Raw genomic sequence first — 26006 nt, forward strand, 5'->3', positions numbered from 1 at the left:
ATATTCATTTCACAAAAGTGTGTAATCAGAATAATAGCTGAAGCCCACCCAATATTACCTTGCAGACAATTATTCAAGGAAATCCGGATATTCACAATACCTTCGCAATACATATATTCACTTATGAAATTTGTCATTAATAACCCATCGCAATTCAAAAATAGCAGGGAAGTGCATAGCTACAGCACTAGAAGAAAGGATGATATTCACTATTCTGGATTAAATCTCACTTGAGCACAGAAATGGGTGAATTATGCTACCACAAAAATCTTTGGTCTTTTGCTAAATAGAATTAAAAGTCTGAAAGATAGTCAACCAACATTTAAAAGAAAGAAAGGGGTGAATTATACTACCACAAAAATCTTTGGTCTTTTGCCAAATAGAATTAAAAGTCTGACAGATAGTCAACCAACATTTAAAAGCAAATTAAAAGTATTTCTGAATGACAACTCCATCTGCTCAATAGATAAATTTTTAGATATGAAGTAGTAACTGTAAAAAAATTAATCAATTAATTTGTGTAACGAAAACTTATGTTAAATGAGACGTTCTGCATCATTGCGCAATGTCGCATTCATGATCTATGGCATAAGGTTTAATGTATGTATCTACGAAACTGTCGATCTGAACCAGGCGTCTTGGGAGCTCCAAGTATTCAGAATAACGCAAGGGACGGTATACAGTAATAATAGTAAGCAAAATTTTGCTACCGATCAGAGTTTTGGATGTTTAGAGATTGTTTAATGCTGCTATTTATTCTACACGTATCTACATGTGTTCTCCAAAATACAACCCAATCTAGGCAGAAATAAGAAAGTGTCATTGGGAAATGAGACGTAATGAGTAAAGAACAATATTATTTACTTATGCACTAAAAACAATACGCTGTAATGGCTAAATTGGAGCATTCAAGGGCCAATAATAATAATATTGATAATAAATACAAATTTGAAAAAACATGTCCAAATGTTTCTTCCATTCTATCGATACCGATCGTTGTTTCGGCTATCGATTCAAGCGTTACCGCGCGGTTTTCGCGCCAAATCTAGTGTTGCTTTCAGTGTGGATGTGAAGGTGTATGCTACTAAATCAACGGCATAATTCCGGTGTCTGTTATACGCTTATCAGTTTGTCTGCTTACGAACTGAACTAGAAAACGAAGTTCCACAAAAATGTCAATGGTACAGACGAATCTGAGATTTAAGGTGAGAAAGAATCCCCAGAGAACCTTGGTTGTGAAAGATTTCTACGGTTCGTGCAAAGAAAATACTGATGCATCACGAACGAATGTATGTGGAGATGATAACAGTAACTCAAAGACAGGAATTGCTAGCGAAAATCCGCAGCAAGATACAGAGAATCGTATTGCGGCAAGGAAACGGTGTACTAGTAATGAAGTGAAATCAGCTGGTAAGTTCTTCCATTATTATTATTATTATTATTATTATTATTAAGTGATTTATATGTACGAAAGACGTTAGCCTTAACATGTGAATTTTTTTAGGTAGTCAAATTGATGGCGGGAGTCCTCCAAAGAGAGAGAAATGTGTATCAGCAACAACCCCATCTACTACTCCATCCCAACTACTGATGAAACTGAACTTAACTAGTCCAAAAGCCAAAAGTGATTCTCAAGACGAAAAACACTTAACCCCAAAAAAATTGTTCGATTCAGGTATGTTGTTATACTTTTCCTTTTCATTGTATTCCGTATACACCATCAAGAAGAACCTTCAGGCTTGTGTAACGAGTCAAGATATACACTATCACGAGAGCAGGGCGACATAGAAACAATAAAATATAACTCCTTTTCTTTTCACACACATCTGAGTGTAAATTTGTATGATTGCTGCGTCAGTTTCATCGTGTAGCCGATTATTTGCTGCAAGTAGCCTAATATTTACTTGATCAGAAATGTATTTTTCAAAGATAAATTTTTGTACATCTAAAAATTTTCGTTTCATCTTTCAGTACTTGGCTGCTAGTCTTCATGTTTCATAATAAAACTCTGCTTTCCATGTAGCTTGATAATAATTTGCAATCCACGAATCTAGATTTGCGATAATTTATTCAAACAGTGATTAGTGAAAATGTGTTTTTAATTTTCTTTAAATTTGCTAGCATTTTGCAATGTCTTGCTTTATGTTAGATGTTATCTTCATGATCTTTACACGAAATATATGTTGTCAGCAGTAGAATGCCCTGCAGTCAGCTTCAAATGCAGTGGTCTAAATTTTCTCAATAGTGTTTATCGAAAAGAAAATCTTCCCTCCACGGATTCCCATTTGAGTTCCTGAAGCATCTCCATAATACTTGTTTGTTGATTGAACATACTGGTAACAAGTCTAGCAGCCTGGCCTCTGAATTGCTTTGATGTCTGAATTGCTTTGATGTCTTCGTTTAATTTGACCTGATGGGGATTCCAAACATGTGAGCATTACTCCAGAACAGGCTGCTCTAGTGTTCTAGATGTGGTCTCTTTTACTGATGGAACAAGCTTTCCTAAATTCCCTGAGGAAACCAAAGCTGTCCATTCACAATCCTTACATGATTGTTTCATTTAATATCGCTTCTCAGCATTGTGCCTAGATATTTAGTTGATGTGATTTGTCAAGTACAACACTGCTAATGCTGTATGCAAACATTACAGGATTGTTTTTCTTACTTACCTGCATAACTTACATTTTTCTACATTTAGAGCTAGCTGCCCTTCGCATCACACAAATTAGAAATAGTCTAAGTCATCTTGAATCCTCCAAGAGCTGCGGAATTGCTGCTTTCTCTGTCCATCTGATCATTTATGTATATAGAGAATATGTAGCCCTATCACACTTTCCTGTGCTCTCAAGACGATATCTTTGGTTGAGGAACACTCGATGTCGTGGATGAGGCACTAGTTTCTGTTACTTAATCTTTGAGTCACTCACACGCCTGGGAACCTATTCGGTGTGTTCGTACATTCATTAAGTCTGCAGTGGGGCACGTCACTTTTCAGAAATCTAACAATATGAAATCTACATGTTTCCTTTCATCTGTTCTTCTGCAGGATATCAAATGATAAAAGGGCAAGCTGAGTTAGATGGTCACTTGCTGAATAGCACTATCTTACTACCATGAATCCATCATAAGAAGTGTAATGTTAGATAAGACATATACGATCTTTGGTGACAAGCTGGCCTAATTCACATACTTAAGCTCTTGAGTGAACTCGGCATTTGACACAGCAGTGCTCCTAGTAAATAAAATCAAAATGTAAATGTTTGTGGGTTAACGCACCAATATGAATGGCATCCCTAGTGCCTTATGGGGCACATTCATTGCATGTTCACCCGGAATATCTTACACAGGCTGGATTGGAACCAATTGTGGACCACCGCATGCCCACCCTTGGTTTAGGTAGCCCTGTGGCTGTAGCCACACAACAGCTGGATTAATTGACAGTCTTTTATTGTGTACGGGGTTGGTTTCAAACACAAAAAATTCCGTCATCTGGTGTATAAAGTAAAATCATTTGACCATCTGAGGTCATCCTCACCCCATTAGCTCAGTTGATAGAGACAAGTAAGGAGTAGAACCACAATCTAAAATAAGCTACTAACACAGAGTGCTTGCTATGGATCATCTTCAACTGTATAAGTTCATTTTGGAAAAATGAATAAACCGTGCAACATTCAGTTTTGGAACACTTTAATTTCGTCATCTGGTGTAAAAAGTAAAATTACTTATCTGACATTATCCTCACCCACTGTTGCCATGGGACCAAAAGTTCAATGTCAAAAGAATAAAAGGGTCATACATTCCATAAAAACCATTCCCTTGTGCTGTGCGATTGGATGCGTTTCCCATCATGCAACACAGGAGAACTGAATGTGGGAAGCTATTTGCATGGAATATAGCACTCTTGTTAGTAGCTTACTTTATATTGTGGTTCTACACCTTACTTGTCATGATCAGCTGAGCTAATGCTGTATGGCAGAACAATAAACATTGTGTTCTCTTCTTGTTTGTTTCGCTTTGAATGGTTTGCATTTTGATTTTGTTGAAATGCAGCAGCAGGGCAGAGAAAGGTGTTTGTGGTGTTAATGTGAAAGTAACAGGAGTGTGATTATCTTCTGGATAGTGATTACTGTCATTCCGCTTGGTATTTTCTATTTTCCTTCCAGTCATAGTCAGCATTATGAAAAAACTTAAATGTCAACGTTATCTTACACCCTCATGACAATATGGCAGGTCAGCTCAGGCTAATAAAGGATCTTTGATTGGGAGAAGTAGGAATGTATTAAACTCTATGGGAATGTGGTAAATAAAACATGCAGCAAACTATGTGTGGCATGAGAACATTAAACACAAATGCTATAAATGTAATTTTGAATTTCTTCATTATATCTTTTGAAATAATTCCTGGGGTCTACTTTTTTCTGAGACCCACCAAACTGATTTTCTTAAAGGTCCTCTTCCACCAGTTTTTCCACCCTTCTATTAAAAAAAACAGTCACTATTTTGCATCCATTACTTATGAAACTGATAATTTGGTAATATTCACCCCTGTCTTTAGAAATTTTACTCTCTTCTTTAAGGCTAGGTTCTCATTTGAGTGAGCAAAAAATTGGCAAAGTTTGGAAATGTTTTTGAGGCAATGGAAAGACATTCAAAGGATCTGTTTGTGGATTATGATTGATCATACTTTATTTCATCTTAGATTTTCAGTACAGGAAAAAAGCCCTTGTAATTAGGGTTTGAGCAAGGGCCTGTGAGTTTTAAGTATGCAGACTGCGTGCAGTGTAACCCCTCAGGAGTTATCTGAAATCAAATACGGATATCAGTTGATATTACATTAAATTTATGAGAGTATGTATGCCTAACCACAATGAAACGACCTTAAATTTAAGGATTTGGTGCTAACTCGAACTTCGAATTTGATTTTTTTTTCCCCCACTCTTTGTGGCGTTACAAAAAAGTTAATGTTAATAAATTTCATATCCTATACAGATAAGCTCCCAAGAAAAATGTTTACTTGGTTGAATCATTTGTATTTTATGCTGCATGCAGTGTTGAAAATTTTTTTTCTTGAGAAAAACCTGCTCCTGATAAAACTGAAGTGCCATGTGTTTATGAAATGCTTAGAAAAACTGTAAAGACATATATCATACCTGTATAAAAGATATTTTATGTGGGTCTTGTAAGAGGCTTTAGTGATTTTCTATTGCCATCAAGATGGCTGCCTGTAGACAATGTTTGCTATAGCATCACAACTAGTTTAAATCGGACTATACAGGGAAACCTACTTGCTGTGGACATTGTTGGAGCAAATGATGTCACTTCCTCTCATGGACATGAAACTACAAAAATTTAAAGTGATTGTAATCATTCTACACCCCCACCCCACACCCTTGCAGATCCGGTTGTTAGTATAGGCTCGAGGTATTCCTGCTTGTCGTAAGAGGCGACTAAAAGGAGTCTCACATGTTTCAGCCTTTATGTGATGGTCCCCTGTAGGGTTTGACCTTCATTTTTCAAAATTTTTTCCCAAAGAGTGGGCTAATTGGGGAAGGGCGCCTTACGTGGTGCATCGTGCTCATTGTGCATCGAGATCTTTAGCCCACTTTCTTGTCATCACATTGCAGTCGTGCCCATTCTCCATCTCTTTTGTGAGGACACCTTCCTGGGTACGTTTTCCACCAATCATATTCAGCACGGTAGCCAGTCCGTTGTGGTGGGGCTGCCATGTACGCTGTTGGTTGTGGTCCCCTGACAACACAGGGATCACTCTGCTGATGGCTGTGCCTTTTAACTCCCCACATATGCAAAGGAGAAGATGCCCGTCACCCTGGGGCAATGGGCATCCTGCCAGGTGGCCTTTGCTGCAGCTGGGTGGCGCCCGTGGGTAGGCCCCCTGGTCGGAGGGGGTGGCATCAAGGCAGATGACACGCCACGAAGCGTAGTACATCATCTCTTGCTGGTGATCTGCCGCCATCAGTCTCTAAGCGGGCAAAATCTAAGAGCTAAGAAACATGTCCCCAAGTCGTTCGCCTCCTTGGCCTCACCACGGGAGGAACGCCAGGCCAAGGATGGCAGTGAAGCTTATTCGTCCCTGTACCTCGTATGTGTGAGAGTTGATGGGAATCTTCAATGTCCATGAAGCCTCAGTTTTTTGTGGAGCATTTGGAGGACAAGTTTGGGGAGGTGGAGAGATTGTCCAAAATGCGCTCTGGATCACTTTTGATAAAAACAGCATCCTCTGCCCAGTCATGGGCATTACTTGCTTGTGGCAAGTTGAGAGAAGTTTCTGTTACCATCATGCCTCATAAGAGCTTAAAAACAATCCAGGGTAATATATTCAACAGGGACCTTCTTTTGCAGTCTGACGACGAGCTACGCGCCAATTTAGACTGGCGAGTTGCTCATTTCATACGTCGGGGTCTGAGGGATAACCAGGTTGCCACGGGTGCCTTCATCTTGGCCTTCGAGGGTGACCCATTGCCCGAGAAGGTCAAGGCGATTGTCTAACGCTGTGACGTCAAGCCATATATACCTCCCCCGATAAGGTGCTTTAAGTGCTGGAAGTTCAGTCATATGTCTTCCCGCTGTACTTCCAGCCCCACCTGTCGAGATTGTGGACATTCATCGCATCCCAATACTCCATGTGCCCCACCTCCCACCTGTGTCAACTGCGGAGAGCATCATTCACCTTGCTCACCAGACTGCAGGATTTTACAGAAAGGGGAAAATCATGGAATATAAGACTCTGGACCAACTGACCTACACTGAGGCTAAGAGGAAATTTGAGTGTCTACACCCTGTGGCTATGGCCTCCGCATATGCCGCCGCTATGAGGTTGTAGCTCCATCAGTTCCATGAATTCCAGTCAGCTCCTCTCGCCAGAAAGGGGTCCCTTTGGTCACTCCCTTCCCAGGCTTCTGCTAATGGGAAAGATGACGCCCGCCAGCGGCTGAAGAGCCCAAAATCAGCTGGTCATAGGGCTTCACATTCAGTGAAGTCCTCCCAGCCAGGAAACCCAAGGAAAAGCGTGAGAAATTGAAAAAGAAGACCTGTAAGAACAAGGAACTTGAAGTGGCACCCACAGCTCCGCTACCTACAAGCTCTGCATCTTAGGATGGGGTGGAGATTCTGGCGGACCTGGAGACCTGGATCTCACCGAACCCTCAGACACAATGGATGTAGACTGCTCGGGCAAAAAGCTGTTGGCAGCAGGTAACCCTGAGGTGTAAACTGCCTCATTGAATATTCCATGCCTTCCCAGTCTCACAATTATGTCACCTGCCAGTGGAATTGCGGTGGTTTTTTCCACTGCCTGGCTGAGCTACGGCAGCTATTAAGCTTTACACCTGCTTTCTGCACTGCCTTCCAGGAAACCTGGTTCCTGGCAATTGGGACCTCTGCCCTCCAAGGCTATAAGGGATATTACAGGAACCATAGCAACTATAATCGACTGTCAGGTGGAGTTTGCACTTATGTCCTAAACTCAATCTGTAGTGAAACTGTGCCCCTTCAAACCCCTCTTCAAGCTGTGGCTGTTAGAATACGAACAGCTCAGGAAATAAGTGTGCAATGAATGTCTTCCTCCAGATATGCAGTACCCCAGAATGTATTAGCTGCACTAATTGATCAACTCCCTAAACCTTTCCTACTTTTGGGAGTTTTTAATGTCCATAACTCCTTGTCGGGTGACACCGTGCTTACTGGCCGAGGCAGAGATGTCGAAACTTCACCATCTCAGTTCGACCTCTGCCTGTTTAAGTACGGGGGCTGCCACACTTTTCATTGTGGCTCGACGTAGTTACTTAGCCATTGATTAATCAATTTGCAGCCCAGGATTTCTCTCATCTATCTGCTGGAGAGCATTTGACGACCTATGTGGCAGTCACCACTTGCACATCTTCCTGTCACTGCTCCAGTGTCACGCCCTCAGACACCTGCCCAGATGGGCTTAAACAAGGCGGACTGGGAAACTTTCACCTCTGATGTCACCGTTGACTCTCTCCCTCATGGTAACATTGATGTGATGGTTGAGGAGGTGACTACCACAATCATTTCTGCTGCATAAATGCGACTCCTCACTCTTTAGGGTGCCCCCAGCAAAAAACAGTCCATTGGTAGTTGCCTGAAGTCACTGAGGCAATTACAGAGTGTCAGCAAGCTCTCCAGCGACATAAGTGGCACTGTTCCATAGAGCATGTTATAGCCTTGAAATGGCTCCATGCCTATGTATGCAAGCTTATAAAATGACAGAAACAGGAGTGTTGGGAGAGGTACATGTTGACCACGGGGTGCTGTACATCACCTTCCGAATTCTGGACGAAGATCAGATGCCTTTTTGGGTACCAGACCCCGACAGGTGTCCCTGACATTACCATCAGTGGCGTACTATGTACCGACACAAATGTGATTTCTGAGTACTTTGCTGAGCACTAGGCTCGAACCTCTGCATTGGGAAACTACCCCTGAGCCCTTCGCACCCTCAAACAGCTCATGGAAAGGAAAGTTCGTTCACTACACGCCACAGCGAATCCTATAACGCCCCATTTACGGAGTGGGAGCTCCTCAGTGCACTTGCACATTGCCCCGACACAGCTCCTGGGCCGGATCGAATCCACAGTCAGATGATTAAACATCTCTCGCCTGACTACAAGTGCCATCTCCTCATCTTTAACTGGATCTGTTGCGATGGTATCTTTCCCTTGCAATGGTGGGAGAATACCATCGTTCCGGTGCTCAAACCTGGTAAAAACCCGCTTGATGTGGATAGCTATCGGCCCATCAGCCTCACCAACGATCGTTGTAAGCTGCTGGAACGTATGGTGTGTCGGCAGTTGGGTTGGGTCCTGGAGTCATGTGGCCTACTGGCTCCATGTCAGGGCAGCTTCCGCCAGGGTCGCTCTACCAGTGATAATCTTGTGTCCCTCTAGTCTGCCATACAAACAGCCTTTTTCAGATGCTAACACCTTGTTGCCATCTTTTTTGATCGACGCAAAGCGTATGACACCACCTGGTGACGACATATCCTTGACACATTATACATCTTGGGGTATCCAAGGTCCAATCCAGATTTTTATACAGAATTTCCTGTCGGTCCGTACTTTTTGTATCCAAGTTGGTGCTTCCCTTAGTTCCCCCCATATCTACAAGAATGGGGTCCCGCAGTGCTCTGTATTGAGCGTATCGCTATTTTTAGTGGCCATTAACAGTCTAGCAGCAGCTGTAGGGCCGTCCATCTCACCCTCTCTGTATGCAGACGACTTCTACATTTCGTACTGCTCCACCAGTACTGGTGTTGCTGAGCAGCGCCTACAGGGAGCCATCCACAAGGCGCAGTCATGGGCTCTCGCCCACGGCTTCCAGTTTTCGGCCAAAAAAAGTCGTGTGTTATGCACTTGTATCGGCGTCGTACCATTCATCCAGAAACAGAACTTTACCTTCATGTCAATCCACTAACTGTAGTGGAGACATATCGATTCTTGGGACTGGTTTTCGATGCCCGATTGACTTGGCTTCCTCACCTTCATCCGCTTAAGCGGAACTGTTGGCAGCACCTCAATGCCCTCCACTGCCTGAGCAACACCAACTGGGGTGCTGATGACTTTACGTGCTGCTGCAGCTATACAGAGCTCTTGTTCAATACCGCCTTGACTATGGGAGTCTGGTTTATGGTTCTGTGGCACCCTCAGCGTTGCGTTTACTCGACCCATTGCACCATTGTGGCGTTCAACTAGCGATGGAAGCTTTCAGCATGAGTCCGGTGACCAGCGTCCTTGTGGAGGCAGAGTCCCTCCATTGCAGGTCAGGCGTGCACAACTGTTCGCCAGTTACGTTTCACACGTTCGTAGTTCTCCTGCGCATCCAAATTACCGTCTCCTTTTCTCACCCACGGCGGTTCATCTCTCACATCGGTGGCCGGGGTCTGGGCTTACAATTGCAGTTTGCCTGCGATCCCTTCTGTCTGAACTGGAGTCCTTGCCTTTAGCACATATACTCGAGGTCCAATTGCGTACACCTCCATGGTGTACACCTAGGCCGCGGATTCGCCTGGACCTTTCACATAGCCCAAAGGACTCAGTTCACTCCGCAGCTTTCTGCAGTCACTTCATCTCAATTCTTGACATGTACTAAGGCCATGAATTGGTTTAGACCGACAGCTCGATGGTTTATGGTTACGTCGGCTTTGCATATGTCCATGGAGGACTTACTAAACAGCATTCCTTGCCCGATGACTGCAGTATTTTCACTGCAGAGCTGGTGGCTGTATCTCGTGCTCTTGAGCTCATCCGTTCATGCCCTGAGGAGTCATTTCTTCTGTGTACTGACTCCTTGAGCATCTTACAAGCTATCGACCAATGCTACTCTCGTCATCCTTTGGTAGTGACCGTCCAGGGGTCCATCTATGCCCTGGAATGGTCCGGTTGTTCAGTGGTGTTTGTGTTGACCCCAAGATATGTCGGAACCCCAGGCAACGAACTTGCTGACAAGCTGGCCAACAGGCTACACGGAAACTGCTTATTGAGATCGGCATTCCAATAACTGACCTGCATTCGTTCTTACATCACCAGGTTTTTCAGCTTTGGGAGATGGAATGGTGTAGTCTCAGTACGCATAATAAACTGCGTACCGTTAAGGAGACTACGAATGTGTGCCAGTCCTCCACGCTGGTCTCTCGCAGGGACTCTTTGGTTCTCTTCCGGCTCCGCATTGGCCACACTTGGGTGACCCACGACTACCTCCCGGCTCCGAGTTGGCCACGCTTGGGTGACCCACGGCTATCTCGTGTGCCGTGAAGACCTGCCTCAGTGTCGATGCGTCATCCAGTTGACAGTGGCCCATATTCTGGTGCATTGTCTCACTTTGACTGCCCTGCGACGAAATCTTGGGTTACCGGACTCATTGCCGCTAATTTTATCTGATAACGCTTCACCATCTGATTTAATTTTTCATTTTATTTGTGAGGGTGGGTTTTATCATTTGATCTAAATTTTAGTGTATGCCCTTCCTTCACCCTAATGATTTTAGGATGGAGGTTTTAATGTGTTGCAGAGTTCAAAATTCCAAAATTTTGGAACAAATTTTTGCTGTCACAAGTCCCATACCGAAAACATCTGTAGGTTGAGCCAGTTGATTGTCAACATTGTCAGAAACTTCACGAATTGTGATTCAGTCATAGATCATAACCATTTTTCAGAAGAGTTACTGCTGTTGATGTGGTACATGTATGGTCTTTTTCTGCCATTCCTTTGGAGACATGAATACTCAAGTGTGTTTCAAAACATCCTCACTAATTCAAAGTTCAAATAAAAAAAAATAAAAAAAACAGGTGGATCAAAATATCTATGAGTGAGTGAGAAGTTTTGTTCTTGCACTTTGCTATAATGAAAGGTTGACATAATTATATTAAAATGAGGACTAAGACATCGAATTGACATTAAGCTAGTGCGTTCTGTAATCTTGACAAATTCCAACTGTGGATGGATGAAGATTGTGCTTATGCGGTGGAATCATTTCTGGCAAATGGTTATTCTGTTGTTGCTGCCCAGTATGCTTTCTGGAGATGCTTCCACATTCCCCCTGTGCGAAGAGAAGGAAGGCCACATAACATCCATACCCCAAACAACATTAACACGGTAAGGTGTTTATTTCAGCTGTCAGTAAAGAGATCTGCTCAGAACATGTTACACCTCTTCAGTTGATTACAAGGTGCATCAAATTTTTCAACACGACTTGAGATTTTACCTGTACTGGAGTGGACAGAATGGTTTTGAACTTCTTGAAAAAAACGCTACATAATGACCTTATTACTGCTATTTCATATGTGGTTGGAAGATTTGGGATGATTTGTATTTGTTTTTTTTGAAGAGCGAGTGAGACAGTAAACTCTTCAATTGTACATGCTTGATTAACACCTTTTTCTTTTCCCACTAAGTCTCAATCTGCTGCAGATTTATCAGATCTGGTTTTAGCAAGATGGAGCCACTGCCTACGCAATTCTGATTTCTCTCAAAGTGCTGAGACAGAAGTTTCCTAGATGCTTAATTTCTTCATGTAACATTACCTGGCCAGCATGATCGCCAGACCTTACACCCTGTGAGCCTTTTGTATTATGGCATCTGATGGCTGAGCTGTTGAGAACATCAGCTGAGGTCTTCGCATCCCTAAAAACTGAAGTACAGGAAGAAACTAGTCTTACTGCTAAAGAAATAGTCATTAGTTATGCAGAATTTCCAAAGTGCATTTGACAAAACATTGATGTGGAGGATACTATTTGAGTGAAACAGTTTAAAAAATGAAATTTCCACTATATATATAGCATTCAATTTAATATAGTTTCTTTATCTTGATCCATCTGTTTATTTGAAATTGAAATTAGGTGTTTTGCTCCACTGTTTGTATAACCCACTAGATGATCCTTTTCCCCAACCCACCTCTCAGTGAGTCTAACTTTAGTATATTACCAGGGAGTTAAGCTATGTGTAAGTGTAAGATGCTTTGTGGTGGTGGTGCACTTGCGTGAGGTTAAATAATTGCATTATTTTAAATTATTGTAATTTTTGCATTCCAAATAGTCTTGTATTTTCTATAGTTTTGTTTCTAGGGCTTCATCCCCACAGTATCTGTGTGTCACATCACTAAAGTTTATTTGACCTGCTTTGCATAATTTGACTCAAATTTTGAAGAAATGTAGTAATTTGTATTAGTTTATTATACCCTGGCATACTAACAGGTACAAATCTACCTTTATTCATTCATTTTCCCACTTTTCAGATCCTGCCTTTCATCAAGCAAGAAAGGCTCTCCATTGCACGTCCTGCAATGGATTACCTGGAAGGGAAGAGCAGCTGGAATTCTTCCAAAATTATCTGCAGGACCACTTACTTCAGAGAAAGCCAGGAACTGTTTATGTGTCTGGTCCTCCAGGTACAGGAAAGTCAGCTTGCCTGAAAAAGATAATGGGACTGAAAGAGGTGGGCCTAAAAGCAGTGTGCATTTTTAGATTAATAGTACTGCTTTTATCACATGATTTGAGTTAATGATGGTAACATGTTTAACTGCTCTGTTAGTTTTCCTAAAATTCCTTCCTTTTTTGTAGATTAATGAAGGTTACAGAACAGTTTACATAAACTGCACGGCATTAAAAACTTCACAAACAATATATTCACGAATATGTTCTGAGCTGAATCTGAAGACCTCAACAAAAACTGTTAAGGAATATGTAAAGATCATTGAAAAGTTGCTCTGCAGCAGCGGGAAAATGATGTGAGTAAGATGTAATGAGAAAATAACCTATTATTTTTTGGTTGTGTGTTGATTTAACATCTGTTTTTCTATTGCAGATTATTTATTTTGGATGAAATAGACCAGTTGGATAGTCGAAATCAGTCCGTTCTGTATACATTGTTTGAATGGCCATCAAAACCTGATTCAAAACTTGTCTTAATAGGTATTGCAAATGCACTTGATTTAACTGACCGAGTACTTCCTAGGTTACAAGCTCGTGTGGAATTGAAGCCAACGCTTGTTCATTTCCCACCGTATACAAAACAGCAGATTGTAACTATACTGTCTTCAAGGTTATCAGAGGTAAGATTTTAATATTACACAAATTTAGTTAAGTTAGTAGGATAAAAACAAAAGAAGTGATTATTTGACTGAGAGTAAGCTCTTTATTGGGTTGACTCCCCTCATCAATGGCTTATGTCGTTGATGTCAACATCTGAGCCCCAAGTAAATTAAGACTAATCATGCAGTAGGATCATTAAAAGATTGGGTGTCAATGTTTCCCATATATTTATTAATAAATTCGTTTAATAACAGCTGATTCAGCAAGAAGTGATTTAATTATTTGAAAATATAGTGGGTGTAACATATTAGCTAAAATTTACTGTAGATCATTTGACCAAAAAATCGTGCCGAGTAGTTGGAAGAAACCACAGGTCACATTAGTCTACAAGAAGAATGGCAAAGGTGTTGCACAAAACTACAATCCAGTATCTTTGGCATCTGTTTGTTGTAGAGTCGTAGAATATACAGGGTGATTCAAAAAGAATACCACAACTTTAAAAATGTGTATTTAATGAAAGAAACATAATATAACCGTCTGTTATACAACATTACAAAGAGTATTTAAAAAGGTTTTTTTCACTCAAAAACAAGTTCAGAGATGTTCAATATGGCCCCCTCCAGACACTCGAGCAATATCGACCCGATACTCCAACTCGTTCCACACTCTCTGTAGCATATCAGGCGTAACAGTTTGGATAGCTGCTGTTATTTCTCGTTTCAAATCATCAATGGTGGCTGGGAGAGGTGGCCGAAACACCATATCCTTAACATACCCCCATAAGAAAAAATCGCAGGGGGTAAGATAAGGGCTTCTTGGAGCCCAGTGATGAAGTGCTCTGTCACGGGCTGCCTGGCGGCTTGAACCAATTTCAGACGATAAGGTTTCATAACTAACCTTTTTCGTAGGACTCTCCATACAGTTGATTGTGGAATTTGCAGCTCTCTGCTAGCTCTGCGAGTCAATTTTCCTGGGCTGCGAACAAATGCTTGCTGGATGCGTGCTACATTTTCATCACTCGTTCTCGGCCGTCCAGAACTTTTCCCTTTGCACAAACACCCATTCTCTGTAAACTGTTTATACCAACGTTTAATACACCACCTATCAGGAGGTTTAACACCATACTTCGTTCGAAATGCACGCTGAACAACTGTCGTCGATTCACTTCTGCCGTACTCAATAACACAAAAAGCTTTCTGTTGTGCGGTCGCCATCTTAGCATCAACTGACGCTGACGCCTAGTCAACAGCGCCTCAAGCGAACAAATGTACAACTATATGAAACTTTATAGCTCCCTTAATTCGCCGACAGATAGTGCTTAGCTCTGCCTTTTGTCGTTGCAGAGTTTTAAATTCCTAAAGTTGTGGTATTCTTTTTGAATCACCCTGTATTACATGCTTATGTGTAACAAAGTATCTCAAACAGAATGAGTGTAATTTTGCTCATAGAGCAAATGTGTTAATTTATTGGAAAATTTCAGGAATTTGAGTGTAAACTCAGAAGAATTTAACATGATTTTCAAGGGGTCCTTGTGGTTGTGCAAAAGTTTCTATGATGTCCTCCAGATGCGTAAACATAAAAGAGAAATGTGTAGAGTATAAATGAGGATGTACGGTGCAAATGGGGGTGGCAAAACAAGGAGATTGGAAAAAGAAATGAGCAAGAGCAAGACGAACTAATATAATTGTGGACACCTGTGTTTTTGAGATTGTGTTGTTGAAAAGAGGAATATGAAGCACCCACTTGACGAAACTACCAGATCTTCTACATGATCCTCTTCAGAGCTAAATGTTTAAAGAATTCCTTATTGAGATACAACACTACTCCCTCTTTATCTAGGTGCTTCTACTTGTTATAAGTGCCCTTTGTGCTTTAGTAATCATTGTTGCTGCAGCTGCCTCATGGTTACTGACACAGTTCTGCATGGATATTGGGGAAGAGGTCACGTCTGTTGCTATTAGATGCCGGCCGGAGTGGCCGTGCGGTTCTGGGCGCTACAGTCTGGAACCGAGCGACCGCTACGGTCGCAGGTTCGAATCCTGCCTCTGGCATGGATGTGTGTGATGTCCTTAGGTTAGTTAGGTTTAATTAGTTCTAAGTTCTAGGCGACTGATGACCTTAGAAGTTAAGTCGCATAGTGCTCAGAGCCATTTGAACCATTTGCTATTAGATCCAAAGTATTTGAATCAGGAGTGGGATTCTGAACAATCTGTTAAAGGTTGTTATCAAGGAATGCTTTAGTATTGTTTCATGGGACATCTTGACACATCCACCACTTACAAAACTGTTATTATCCTAATTGATGGCTGGATTGTGAGTCTCCTGTAATGACATTGGTTGGAGTGGGGAAGGTACATGCTAGTGAACTTGGATTTCCTCTAAAGTTTTTGTTACACATGGAGGTGAGTCTGGTGGTAGATAGAAGGATCAAATTAAATTTTTATGCACACCCATTGTATTGAGTTTTGCCCAGACAGTTGCACGTACAGTTTCAGTTATTGTCTTGGTGGATTTGTGTTTGTCTGCTGTGACAAATACACCACATCTTTTACCATTAGCCTATCTTTCCACTATATGATGAAATTTTCCCCAAAAATTTCACTGTTGTCAATTTATGGTTTTAAGCAGCTTTCTTTCACGTCAAATAGCAGGAGTACAGTTGCTTGATGAGTTATTGTATCACTACTACTACGCTAGGTACTTCTGAGTAAGGAAATGAAATGCTTATGATACAGATTCAACTCAAATGCTTATGATACAGATTCAAATCAACATTTGTGCTGATAGCTTATTAACAGATATGTAATTTTTGTAAAGGATTATTTTATGTAATCTCTCAAAGCTTTGAAGCAAACATTATTTTGTGGTCATGTAAGTGTCATTGTGTTTCATTTTAATTACGGTTTGAAATCCTCTACGGTGAGCCAGGCCTATTTATTTTTATGTCTTCTAATGTCCACATTTCTTTCAGTTCAATGTAAACCAGATATTCAGTCCTGCTGTAGTGCATCTTCTAGCTGCAAAAGTTGCATCAGTGTCAGGAGATGCAAGACGTGCTTTAGACATTGGACGGCGAGTAATTGAAATTGCCGAATCTAGACTTCAGGCAGACCCATTGCCATTACAGCCAATTGCACAAAATGGTATGTAGTACTGAAAACACACCTCACATTTGAAAATGCAAATAATTTTCATGTTCTAAACTAAGATGTCTTCCAACAGAATCAAATTCAGCCAATCAAAGATCACCACGTAAAAGCACTGGAGGTGTTGATACTAAACTAGTTATGGATGTTTTGAATAACATTTATGGGACATCACAAACCCTTAATGAAGAAAGTGCATTTCCTATACAACAAAAGGTTCTTGTTTGCACATTGTTACTATTGTTGAAAAGTGGACCAAAAAAGGACATTTCTTTAGCAAAGGTAAGCATGTAATATTTATATACCCACAGTAATTCTAAGTTAAACAATGTGTTGTGCACTTATATATCACTGGTAGTAATCTGTAGATACTTCTTTATTGCTACTGAAAAATAGGCAATTTTTGTAGGGAAAAGTGATGCAAGTGCATTCCTCTATATCACCTTCATCTTGACAATTAAATATTTTGTGATCTGAGGTTTTGTATTTAATTAATCAAGTAAAATTGTCATACAAAGCAAGCAGTATTTTGCTAGTAGTAAACACTGTCAAGTGACAAGTGATACTTTTGTTATATGGTGATTAAAAATAACATTTGCTGTTACTAACTTAACACACAGTGCAGTTAAGTGCCGAGTTCTTGCTTTAAGCCAAAATAATTTTTTGAATTATATTGTACACTTAAAATGCTAAACTGTAGACCTGATTTTGCAGCACATAGGTAAGTGTTAATTCTCTTGTTGCAATGAATCAGACAAGGAGTGGTGTGTGAAGATTGTCGGTTGGAGTTCCATTGGGGCAGTTGTGGTGGGGAATTAAATGGGAACTCAATGAGGCTCATGCATGGAAATGTGAGCTCTGCAAAAAAGACAAGAGAATTGCTGAACAGAAAGTAAAGATTCGTGCCTTCATGCTGAATTAGATATTGTTAAATTTGAGGGGGGGGGGGGGGGAGTAGGAACTGCTGGATAAAGGTAACCAGTAATGGGCAAAAGGGAACAGCTATCTACTTGAGCTTCCAATATCCAATAAGTTCGACTTGTTGCCTGTATTAGGAGGGGAAGAGCATCATATAGCTGCAGATGACATTAGGGTGCAGAAGACTTCCAGCAAAGAAACTTAGTGCCGAATATCAAGAGATAGGGAAGAAGAATCGTGCTACTATGTGGTAGTCAAAGCAAGGGAGTAGACCAGATGGTACAGAAAACATTAGGGACATGGTACTGCATCAACAGTATTGTAAAGCAGATTGCTAGTCTTATCTAGATGATGGAGGACATAAAAAAATTTTGTAAGGATTTTGTTTGTGGGGTGGGTGATCATAGTTGGAGCAGGGAACATCCCGACTAAAGACAAAAAAAAATACTGCTTTCAGGGGTTACATTGATTGAATAAGAGTAGCAACTGCACCCACAGGTGAGGTCCGTAGAGCTCCTGCAGCACAATGACCAGTCCTGGCTCAGCACTGCTGTGAGCCCTATGACATGAAATAGAGCAGTCTGCTGTTGACTGAAATGAAATCTTAAGTGCAGTGCCTGTTTCTACAATCGGAGGTGGAATGTGTTATTGGTGATAGAGATGTCAACCTTGTTCACTAGCTACATTTTGTCGAAGTGTTTGAGAAGATGGTGTACTCTAGAATAGTAACCCTCCTGTTAGAAGCACCAATGTTTCTCGTATATATAAATGACCTTCCACCTTTTGTTTGCAGATGATACTAGTACTGTAATTAATCCAGACAATTTTAAACCCAGTGATGAGAAGACATGCAGAATATATTAATTCAGATTTGTACAGAGTAATAGTAATTTTTAGTAATTAAGTACTGAAGAATGCTAATTGGGCAGGTTGTTTGTGATACACAACCCACAAACTTCATTGCCATGCAACCATGAATATACAAATACTGAAAGATCTGTAGAATTGACTATGGTGTAGTTAACTGGTTATTGTAAATGGATATATAAGTGTGTCAGTTATGTTTTATGTGACTGTTATGCATTGAGAAAGTAAATAGAGATGACATACAGCAGTGGAAGAAATGTTAAATAATATCCTTTAAAGCATAATTGAGTGCTTTTCTGCAAATAGTGTCCCAGTTTCAAAAACACACAACATGTTCACTTTCCCCCCACCCCCATATAGATGTACTACACTAATGACAAATGTAACACATTGTGAGGAAATACCTTGCATGGAAATTTCAAATTTGTTTTTAATGTGGAATAGGTGACAACTGTCAGGGGAGGTTCTGCTGGTGGTTGGTGCACTTAATATGAAAATATTAATTAACCTGAATCATGCAAGGGGCTTTAGGTGTTGACTGAATGGGAAGGATTCCTCCAGGTGCCACATGAAAAATTTGGCAGAGGATGGTGCCATGCAAGTAACCATGGCAGCACAACAGATTCCTTTATAGATTTGCCCTTTGAAAGTGAAATAATCATGGATCAGGACGTGGTTAACTAAGGACAACATTGTGAAAGATAGTATTCCATCACTGTGGGACAATGGGTATGGGGATGTTGGTGTAAAAGGATGTTGAAACCAGACATCTGGTGCTAACGGGACAGGATCTGGGCAAAGGAAGTGAGCAGTGTCTTGAATGTGTCTTGAATGTATGTTGGATGTTACAGACAATGGTTTGGAGATGTTGGACAATGAAGGCAGAGGTCGTTCAGCAGGAGCTTAGAACCCAGCCACAATGGGATGACCAGAGGGGAGATATTTGGAGCTGGGTTTACGGAGTTTGAGGAGTAGGTAAAAGGTAAAACTGGGAGGGGGGGGGGGTTGCTGGTATGAGGAGGGAGATCGATTCACGTGGAATTGTTTGCGATCCTGATCATAATAATTTGTATGCAAAAGTGTCAGAGTTGGTGGAGATCTGCAGCCACATTGTTACCATAATTCATGACCACTGTGGTGGAGCCTTTGTCTGTAAGAAGGAACAGGTCTGGCTTGATTTTGAGGTTACGGATAGCTGTGTGTGCAATAAGAGTGATGTTGGACACACTGGGAAAGGGTTTAGAATGGAAGGCGAGGTCAGGTTTGAAGTGAAGAGTTCCTATAAGATGACTGGGGCATGGGTGGGTGGAAGCAGAGAGGATCAAGTTTCGTTGGAGTTTTGAACTATTTTAAGCAACGCTATGTGGGATTTTGGTTGGTTGTTGTCAGTGGGATGTGTGGCAAAGAAATGTTTCCACTGCAGAGAATGGGTGAAGGAAAGATCTTTTATAATTATGGAATGGTTAAATTTAGTTTTTGGGCAAGATTTGAGGCCTTTGCAAGGTACCAGGACTTCTGCTGGGATCAGTACTTCCACTTTGACAGCTGTCACCCATTTGATGTCAAAAAGCCTCAATTCAGCCTTTCCACTTGTGGGCTCCACATCTGCAGTGGACAGCAGTTGTTGAAATATAATAACCTTACTGACAGACAGTGTCCTATCCAGCTCATCCATAAATGTAGAGCAGAACACAGTTGCTTCTCTCATGTGATGCAGATCTAGAGTAGAACAGACATCTTTCTTGGGAGACAGAGTGTCTGGCTCTGTGCTCGATGACTGGCCACAAACAGATCTTCACATGAACTGCCTCCTCTTCCACTGCCTCTCCAGTCATTCAACGTCAGAGACTGATCTACACTTGGTAACTTCCTACCTTAGACATGCCCTATATATATATATATATATATATATATATATATATATATATATATATATATATATATATATATATATACACTCGCGCACACACACACACTATCCATCCACACATACAGACACAAGCAGACATATTTAAATATGTCTGCTTGTGTCTGTATTTGTGGATGGATAGTGTGTGTGTGCGCGAGTGTATACCTGTCTTTTTTTCCCCCTAAGGTAAGTCTTTCCGCTCCCGGGATTGGAATGACTCCTTACCCTCTCCCTTAAAACCCACATCCTTTCGTCTTTCCCTCTCCTTCCCTCTTTCCTGATGAGGCAACAGTTTGTTGCGAAAGCTTGAATTTTGTGTGTATATTTGTGTTTGTTTGTGAGTCTATCGACCTGCCAGCGCTTTTGTTTGGTAAGTCTCATCATCTTTCTTTTTAGATATATTTTTTCCACGTGGAATGTTTCCCTCTGTTATATATATATATATATATAATCTGAGTTCCTTTTCTATCATTGAACATCAGCCATGGACACCCACTTGATCAGTCCCGACTGCTCGACCACCTGCGTATTCTCAGAAGTAATATGACACCACCTTCCCTCTCCTCACAGATATACAGGCAATAATCGAATGCGCATATTAAAATAATTTTCATGGACTAGGACTGTCGAATAAAAGAATTACTGAAACTAACTTCTTCTTTGGAGATTCATCAGGATGAGTATTTGTGAACTTGAAGAGTCTCGTTAGCAGCTTGCTTTCTTGACTGACCAAGTGGATGTAGCAAATTCATCTGTTATTTTTCCTTGTCGCATATTTAACAACATTCACCATCATTGTGTGAGTGTGGCTGCAAATTGCTGTTCTTTCCATGAAGAGGACTGGAAGGAGTTGAAGGTGCCACCATCATTGAAGCAGCATCCTCAGACTCACTCGTTTTTGAAGCAGTAAATTGTATTGCAAATCACAAGTCACAGCACAGCGAAATTAAGCTGGAAACAATATGACTGCTAGAATATCAGAACTATGGTTGTTGGTAACGATCGAAAACAAGTGAATATTCTGGAATGAGAGTTTCACTCTGCAGTGGTGTGTACACTGATATAAAACTTTCTGGCAGATTAAAGCTGTGTGCTGGACCGAGACTTGAACTTGGGACCTTTGACTTTCACAGGCAAGTGCTTTACCATCTGAGCTACCCAAGCAAGATTCACGACCTGCCCTCACAGCTTCAGTTCTGCCAGTACCTGCCTACCTTCCAAACTTCGCAGAAGCTAATCTGTGAAGGAGGTAGGAGACGAGAAGAGTTTGTGAAGTTTGGAAGTTAAGAGGCGAGGTACTGGCAGAATTTCTGCTGTGAGGACAGGTTGTGAGTCATGCTTGGGTAGCTCAGATGGTAGAGCACTTGCCTGCAAAAGGCAAAGGTCCCAATTTCTGGTCTCAGTCTGGCACACAGTTTTAATCTGCCAGGAAGCTTCAAGTGAGTACTGTTCCAAAGACATACAGTTTTTAGAGGTAATATCGAAACAGTGGCTGTTGACAGTCACTGCCCATGGCTCTTTAGAAAGTAAACAGACAATAGCTAAACTTCATTTCCCTTGATATTATACAGTCCAGACTACTTTGTGCTGCTGCCATGCACTAAACAATATTTTAAAATGCAGAAGACCTCATTTACATTACTAATTCCTTCTGGCAGCTGTCCTTTTTATTGTGCCCCAAGATGATTCTTACACTTTAGGTATTGGAATCCATAAAATGAAGTGGGCCCACTTAAGTGATGCTGAACAATTAGTACTCCATTTCAATTGTCAGATGGTAGTATTATAGGAATTTCTTAAGTAAACTGTTTCATGATGAGCACTTGAACTGAAATTTTTCGTTCTTGAATATATTCTGTTTATGTTAAGTTTCTTGATAATGGTTACCACCAGAGTTCCTAAATGAGACAATAAAGATCCATAAATAGCAGAAATAGCATACTGGTTATTCACATAGATTCGTTTTAATTAATGTATTAATATTGATCATCATGTGTTTGTTGTTCTTGTGTAAGCCAACCTTAATTTCTTTTAATATGTTGAGTTGCTCCTGTGTTTGTTGAATTATATGGTAAGATCTCAAAAAAATTAAATGCCAGAATAGCAGCATTAGTCACACAGCATTCTGTTATGCTTCTTGAGATCTGGAATTTGTATGACATAAAGTTTTTCCTTTTTGTAAATCATATTTTCAACATAATATTTCAATTGCAGCTACATGAAGTGTACCGTCGTGTTTGTAGTAGAAGAAATATTTTAGCTGTGGATCAGGCTGAGTTCAGGAGTTTGTGTCAAATGGTTGAAATACGTGGTATTATCCGGTTACAAGGTGCTCGTAAAGAAGCGCGGCTCACAAAGGTAACTTGACCACCTTTAGTATGTCTTAAGAGTTTTGCTGGGTACAGACTAACAATCTTGTTTCTACTTTTTCTCTGTTGAAAATTTTATATGCTATTATTTTTTCAGTCTTTTGCTTTATACTAACTTTTCAGGTGTTACTAAGTCTTCACGTCTCCCTCTCCCTCACCCCCTGTGTGTGTGTGTGTGTGTGTGTGTGTGTGTGTGTGTTTGGGAAATATAACTTCCAAGTTTACAACATAGAAATGTTACTCTGGGATGACAGGCATCAGTATATAGTTAAAAGAAACCTTTTTATGTTCAACTTTATTTTCCCAGGTGAAAAATGTTTTGTAATTTGTGACCTGCACTTGTAAGTATTGCTGCAATTCCTTCAAATGTCTGATGTCTTGAGGGGGCTAAAATTTGTTCATACATTAATAATGAAGTTAATCCTTCAGATTGTAAAATAACACTAATTTATCTGTAGAATTTAATAGCATAATTCACAAGTATAATACACTTTATTTGTATTTTTCTGCTAGTAGTCATTTATTTATTTTATGTTTAATTTAACACATTCAACATATTTAAAGCATGTTTTGCTCATCAGGTGTTCATGCATACAGATGTCACATAAAGACTACATCGTAGTATAAAATTACCTAGAACAGTTGTCTTCACTCTTCTGTTGCTGTAGTGATTATTGGGATATTGGAGGTGGATGGGGGGAGGGGCAGAGGGTGGCCAGAAGTCTGTCAAGTGTTGAAGTATGCTGGAATCCCATCAAGCTGGAACCATAAGGTGCTTTGTATTGCAACTGGTACCATGTAAAGTTTTCCAAGCAGGAACTGATGCTAAGTTGCTCCAGTTAAGTATGTTTGCAGGTATACAGGTTCTAGAAGATTAGCAAACATTCCAGCTCAAATGTTTATGGGAAACTTATTTTGATAGATCTGCCAGCAACAGCATGTTGGTGCTCACTCTACTAAATGTGACTGTGAGTGTTAAAATAAGTGGCACACATGAACTAAGCCACATTTATGGAAGGCAGCACCTTTAGCATTTTAATGAAGAAACCACTGCACAAATTCCAAGTATTGTGTGAAATATGGTGGTTCTAGTGCCTGCATATTCTAGTGGTGTACCTTCCAGATGCTTAAGTGACGTATGCCCATTACCGGTTCCAAAACATGTATGTGGATAAAAATCTGTTGGGAAAGCTATATCATAACATCCTCAGAATCTGATGTATGTTTATGGTTTTATTTCATCAACCAAACTAGTTCAGTTGATATTGTAATACTGTAGTGCTTGAGAATCACATAATAATATATATTGTAACGAATATAAAATATTTTAGAAATGTCAGTGTAATTAATGCTGTGTTATTACATTTTTATGAATGTGAGTAATCACAGCCAGAAAATTCATGGCAGCACTATAGTGTGAAACAAATGATAAGTTGACTGGTTGGAAAACAATGAGAAGTAATGAGATAAGATTAGGAGATGAATAGGAGGAAATCGATAGGGATGTGAGCTCTGGAATGGACAGAATCTGGAAGAAGACCAGGAGAAGTGTAATTTTAATTGGAGAAAACTATAGTGGGAACAAATGCTATACGATTGACTGTGGGAGAAAACAGAAGATTGGAAGAGGCTTTGTGAATGACTTGACTAAGCAGAAGCATATCAGGGAGAAGAAGATAGGAATTAATTTAATCACATGTCATCCAATGCCAACAGGCTTACGTCTAAGACTCACAATTTCACAAATTTACGGTAGTGATGTCTACTGTGAAGAGACAAATGCTTGAAGATAAGAAAAAACCTGTCTTTCTTTGCCTCCTTGTTTCATGATAACATGTCTTAATGAGCTCAAACTTCCCTAAATTTTTCTGGAAATCGGATCTTGGATGCAACCAGCTGATATTGTCCTTTGTGACAAAAGGATTTTTCCATCATAACAGTGGAATATGTCAGAATGTGCTCTTTGGAAATAGCAGAGAATAAACTTGCTCAGTTTTGTTTTTATATTTATGGGGTAGTAAATATTCATACCATTGAATGAGGAGAGTACCAGTTAAACATTTATTTACAAGTTGTGGTTGTGTGTGTGTGTGTGTGTGTGTGTGTGTGTGTGTGTGTGTGTGTGTGTGTGTACACCAGTGACACTCAATGATCCAGCAGTGAATTTCAAATGGCAGATGGTATAACAAATTTATCTTGGGAAATAATTTTATTTCCTCTTAGGCAAGCAAGACTCGTCATGTATTTAAATGTTTCAATAGTTACCTCTCTATCACCCTTTCTCCCCTTTTCCTCCCCTTCATTGCCCCTTCTTCCTTTTCCCTCCTCAGCACTTCATTTTTTTGCAGTATTTGTATTATCTGCTAAAGTTCATTCTCAACTTAATATTTTGTTTTTCACCTTCCAGGTTTGCTTACAGTGGGATGAGGAAGAAGTTGCTGCTGCTCTAAAGGACAAACAACTTCTTGCAGCAATTATGAATGACAAGTCTGCTGTCTTACCATAATAGCAATATTAGCATTAACAGAAAATGCATTGTAATTTATTTGTTGAGACTTCCTTGTATTTTTTGTGCCTGAAAATTATTGCACAGGCAGCCAATGATAAAAGTGATTGTTAAAGCAATCAATTGTGTATAAATTAAAGAGTAAACTTCATGTTGAAGTTGTCCCAAATATTGTCTGGAATAACTTATTTTGTGATGTTGGGAGAAATGAAGTTGTCTAAATTTGTATCATGAAAATCATTCATAATTTTCATTGCACGAGATTTTATTTTATTTCAAGGTTGTGTGTTTTGTACATGGACTTTTCCTGTCAACAAAGGAAATTAAAAATATGTTGATCTTTTTTAATTTATTTTTTCTTAAGTCTTCATCCTTTTAACAATACTATAATTACCAAATCTGACCGCAACTGACTACATAATTTTCTTTCAGCAAATGGATCTACAAAATAGGAAGCTATTTCTTTTTAAATCCTGTAAAAAAGTTCGAAATGCTACATTTTGAACTGAGGAAATTGAAGGGATTAAAAAGACAAAATGTGCCATATTTCTTCTATTAAGTACAGTTAGTTGGGGTAACATTGGCACTTTGCAGGTAGCATTGGCCCAGAGGAAAACAATATTCTGTGCTATGCAGCTCTAACAGATTAAATTACAAAATGCTACTTGTAGCCATGTTTTTTGTGCACTGTTTCTGTAGTTCACCAGTCTGCTGCCACAGGAGCACT

At 40.2% G+C, this 26006-nt stretch overlaps 1 protein-coding gene across 1 annotated transcript; it reads left to right on the forward strand.

Annotated features, from left to right (window-relative positions):
* Nucleotides 1-972: 972 nt before the first annotated feature.
* Nucleotides 973-25627, forward strand: LOC126260126 (cell division control protein 6 homolog). Its single transcript, XM_049957371.1, has 9 exons — nucleotides 973-1410; nucleotides 1505-1675; nucleotides 12769-12968; nucleotides 13094-13260; nucleotides 13338-13584; nucleotides 16536-16707; nucleotides 16787-16992; nucleotides 22619-22762; nucleotides 25181-25627. Exons 1-9 carry the CDS (start codon nucleotides 1173-1175, stop codon nucleotides 25277-25279), a joined length of 1644 nt encoding a protein of 547 aa, XP_049813328.1. The 5' UTR covers nucleotides 973-1172; the 3' UTR covers nucleotides 25280-25627.
* The last annotated feature ends 379 nt before the right edge of the window (nucleotides 25628-26006 follow it).

Source organism: Schistocerca nitens, chromosome 5, assembly GCF_023898315.1.
Source record: "Schistocerca nitens isolate TAMUIC-IGC-003100 chromosome 5, iqSchNite1.1, whole genome shotgun sequence".
NCBI classification, from domain to species: domain Eukaryota; kingdom Metazoa; phylum Arthropoda; class Insecta; order Orthoptera; family Acrididae; genus Schistocerca; species Schistocerca nitens.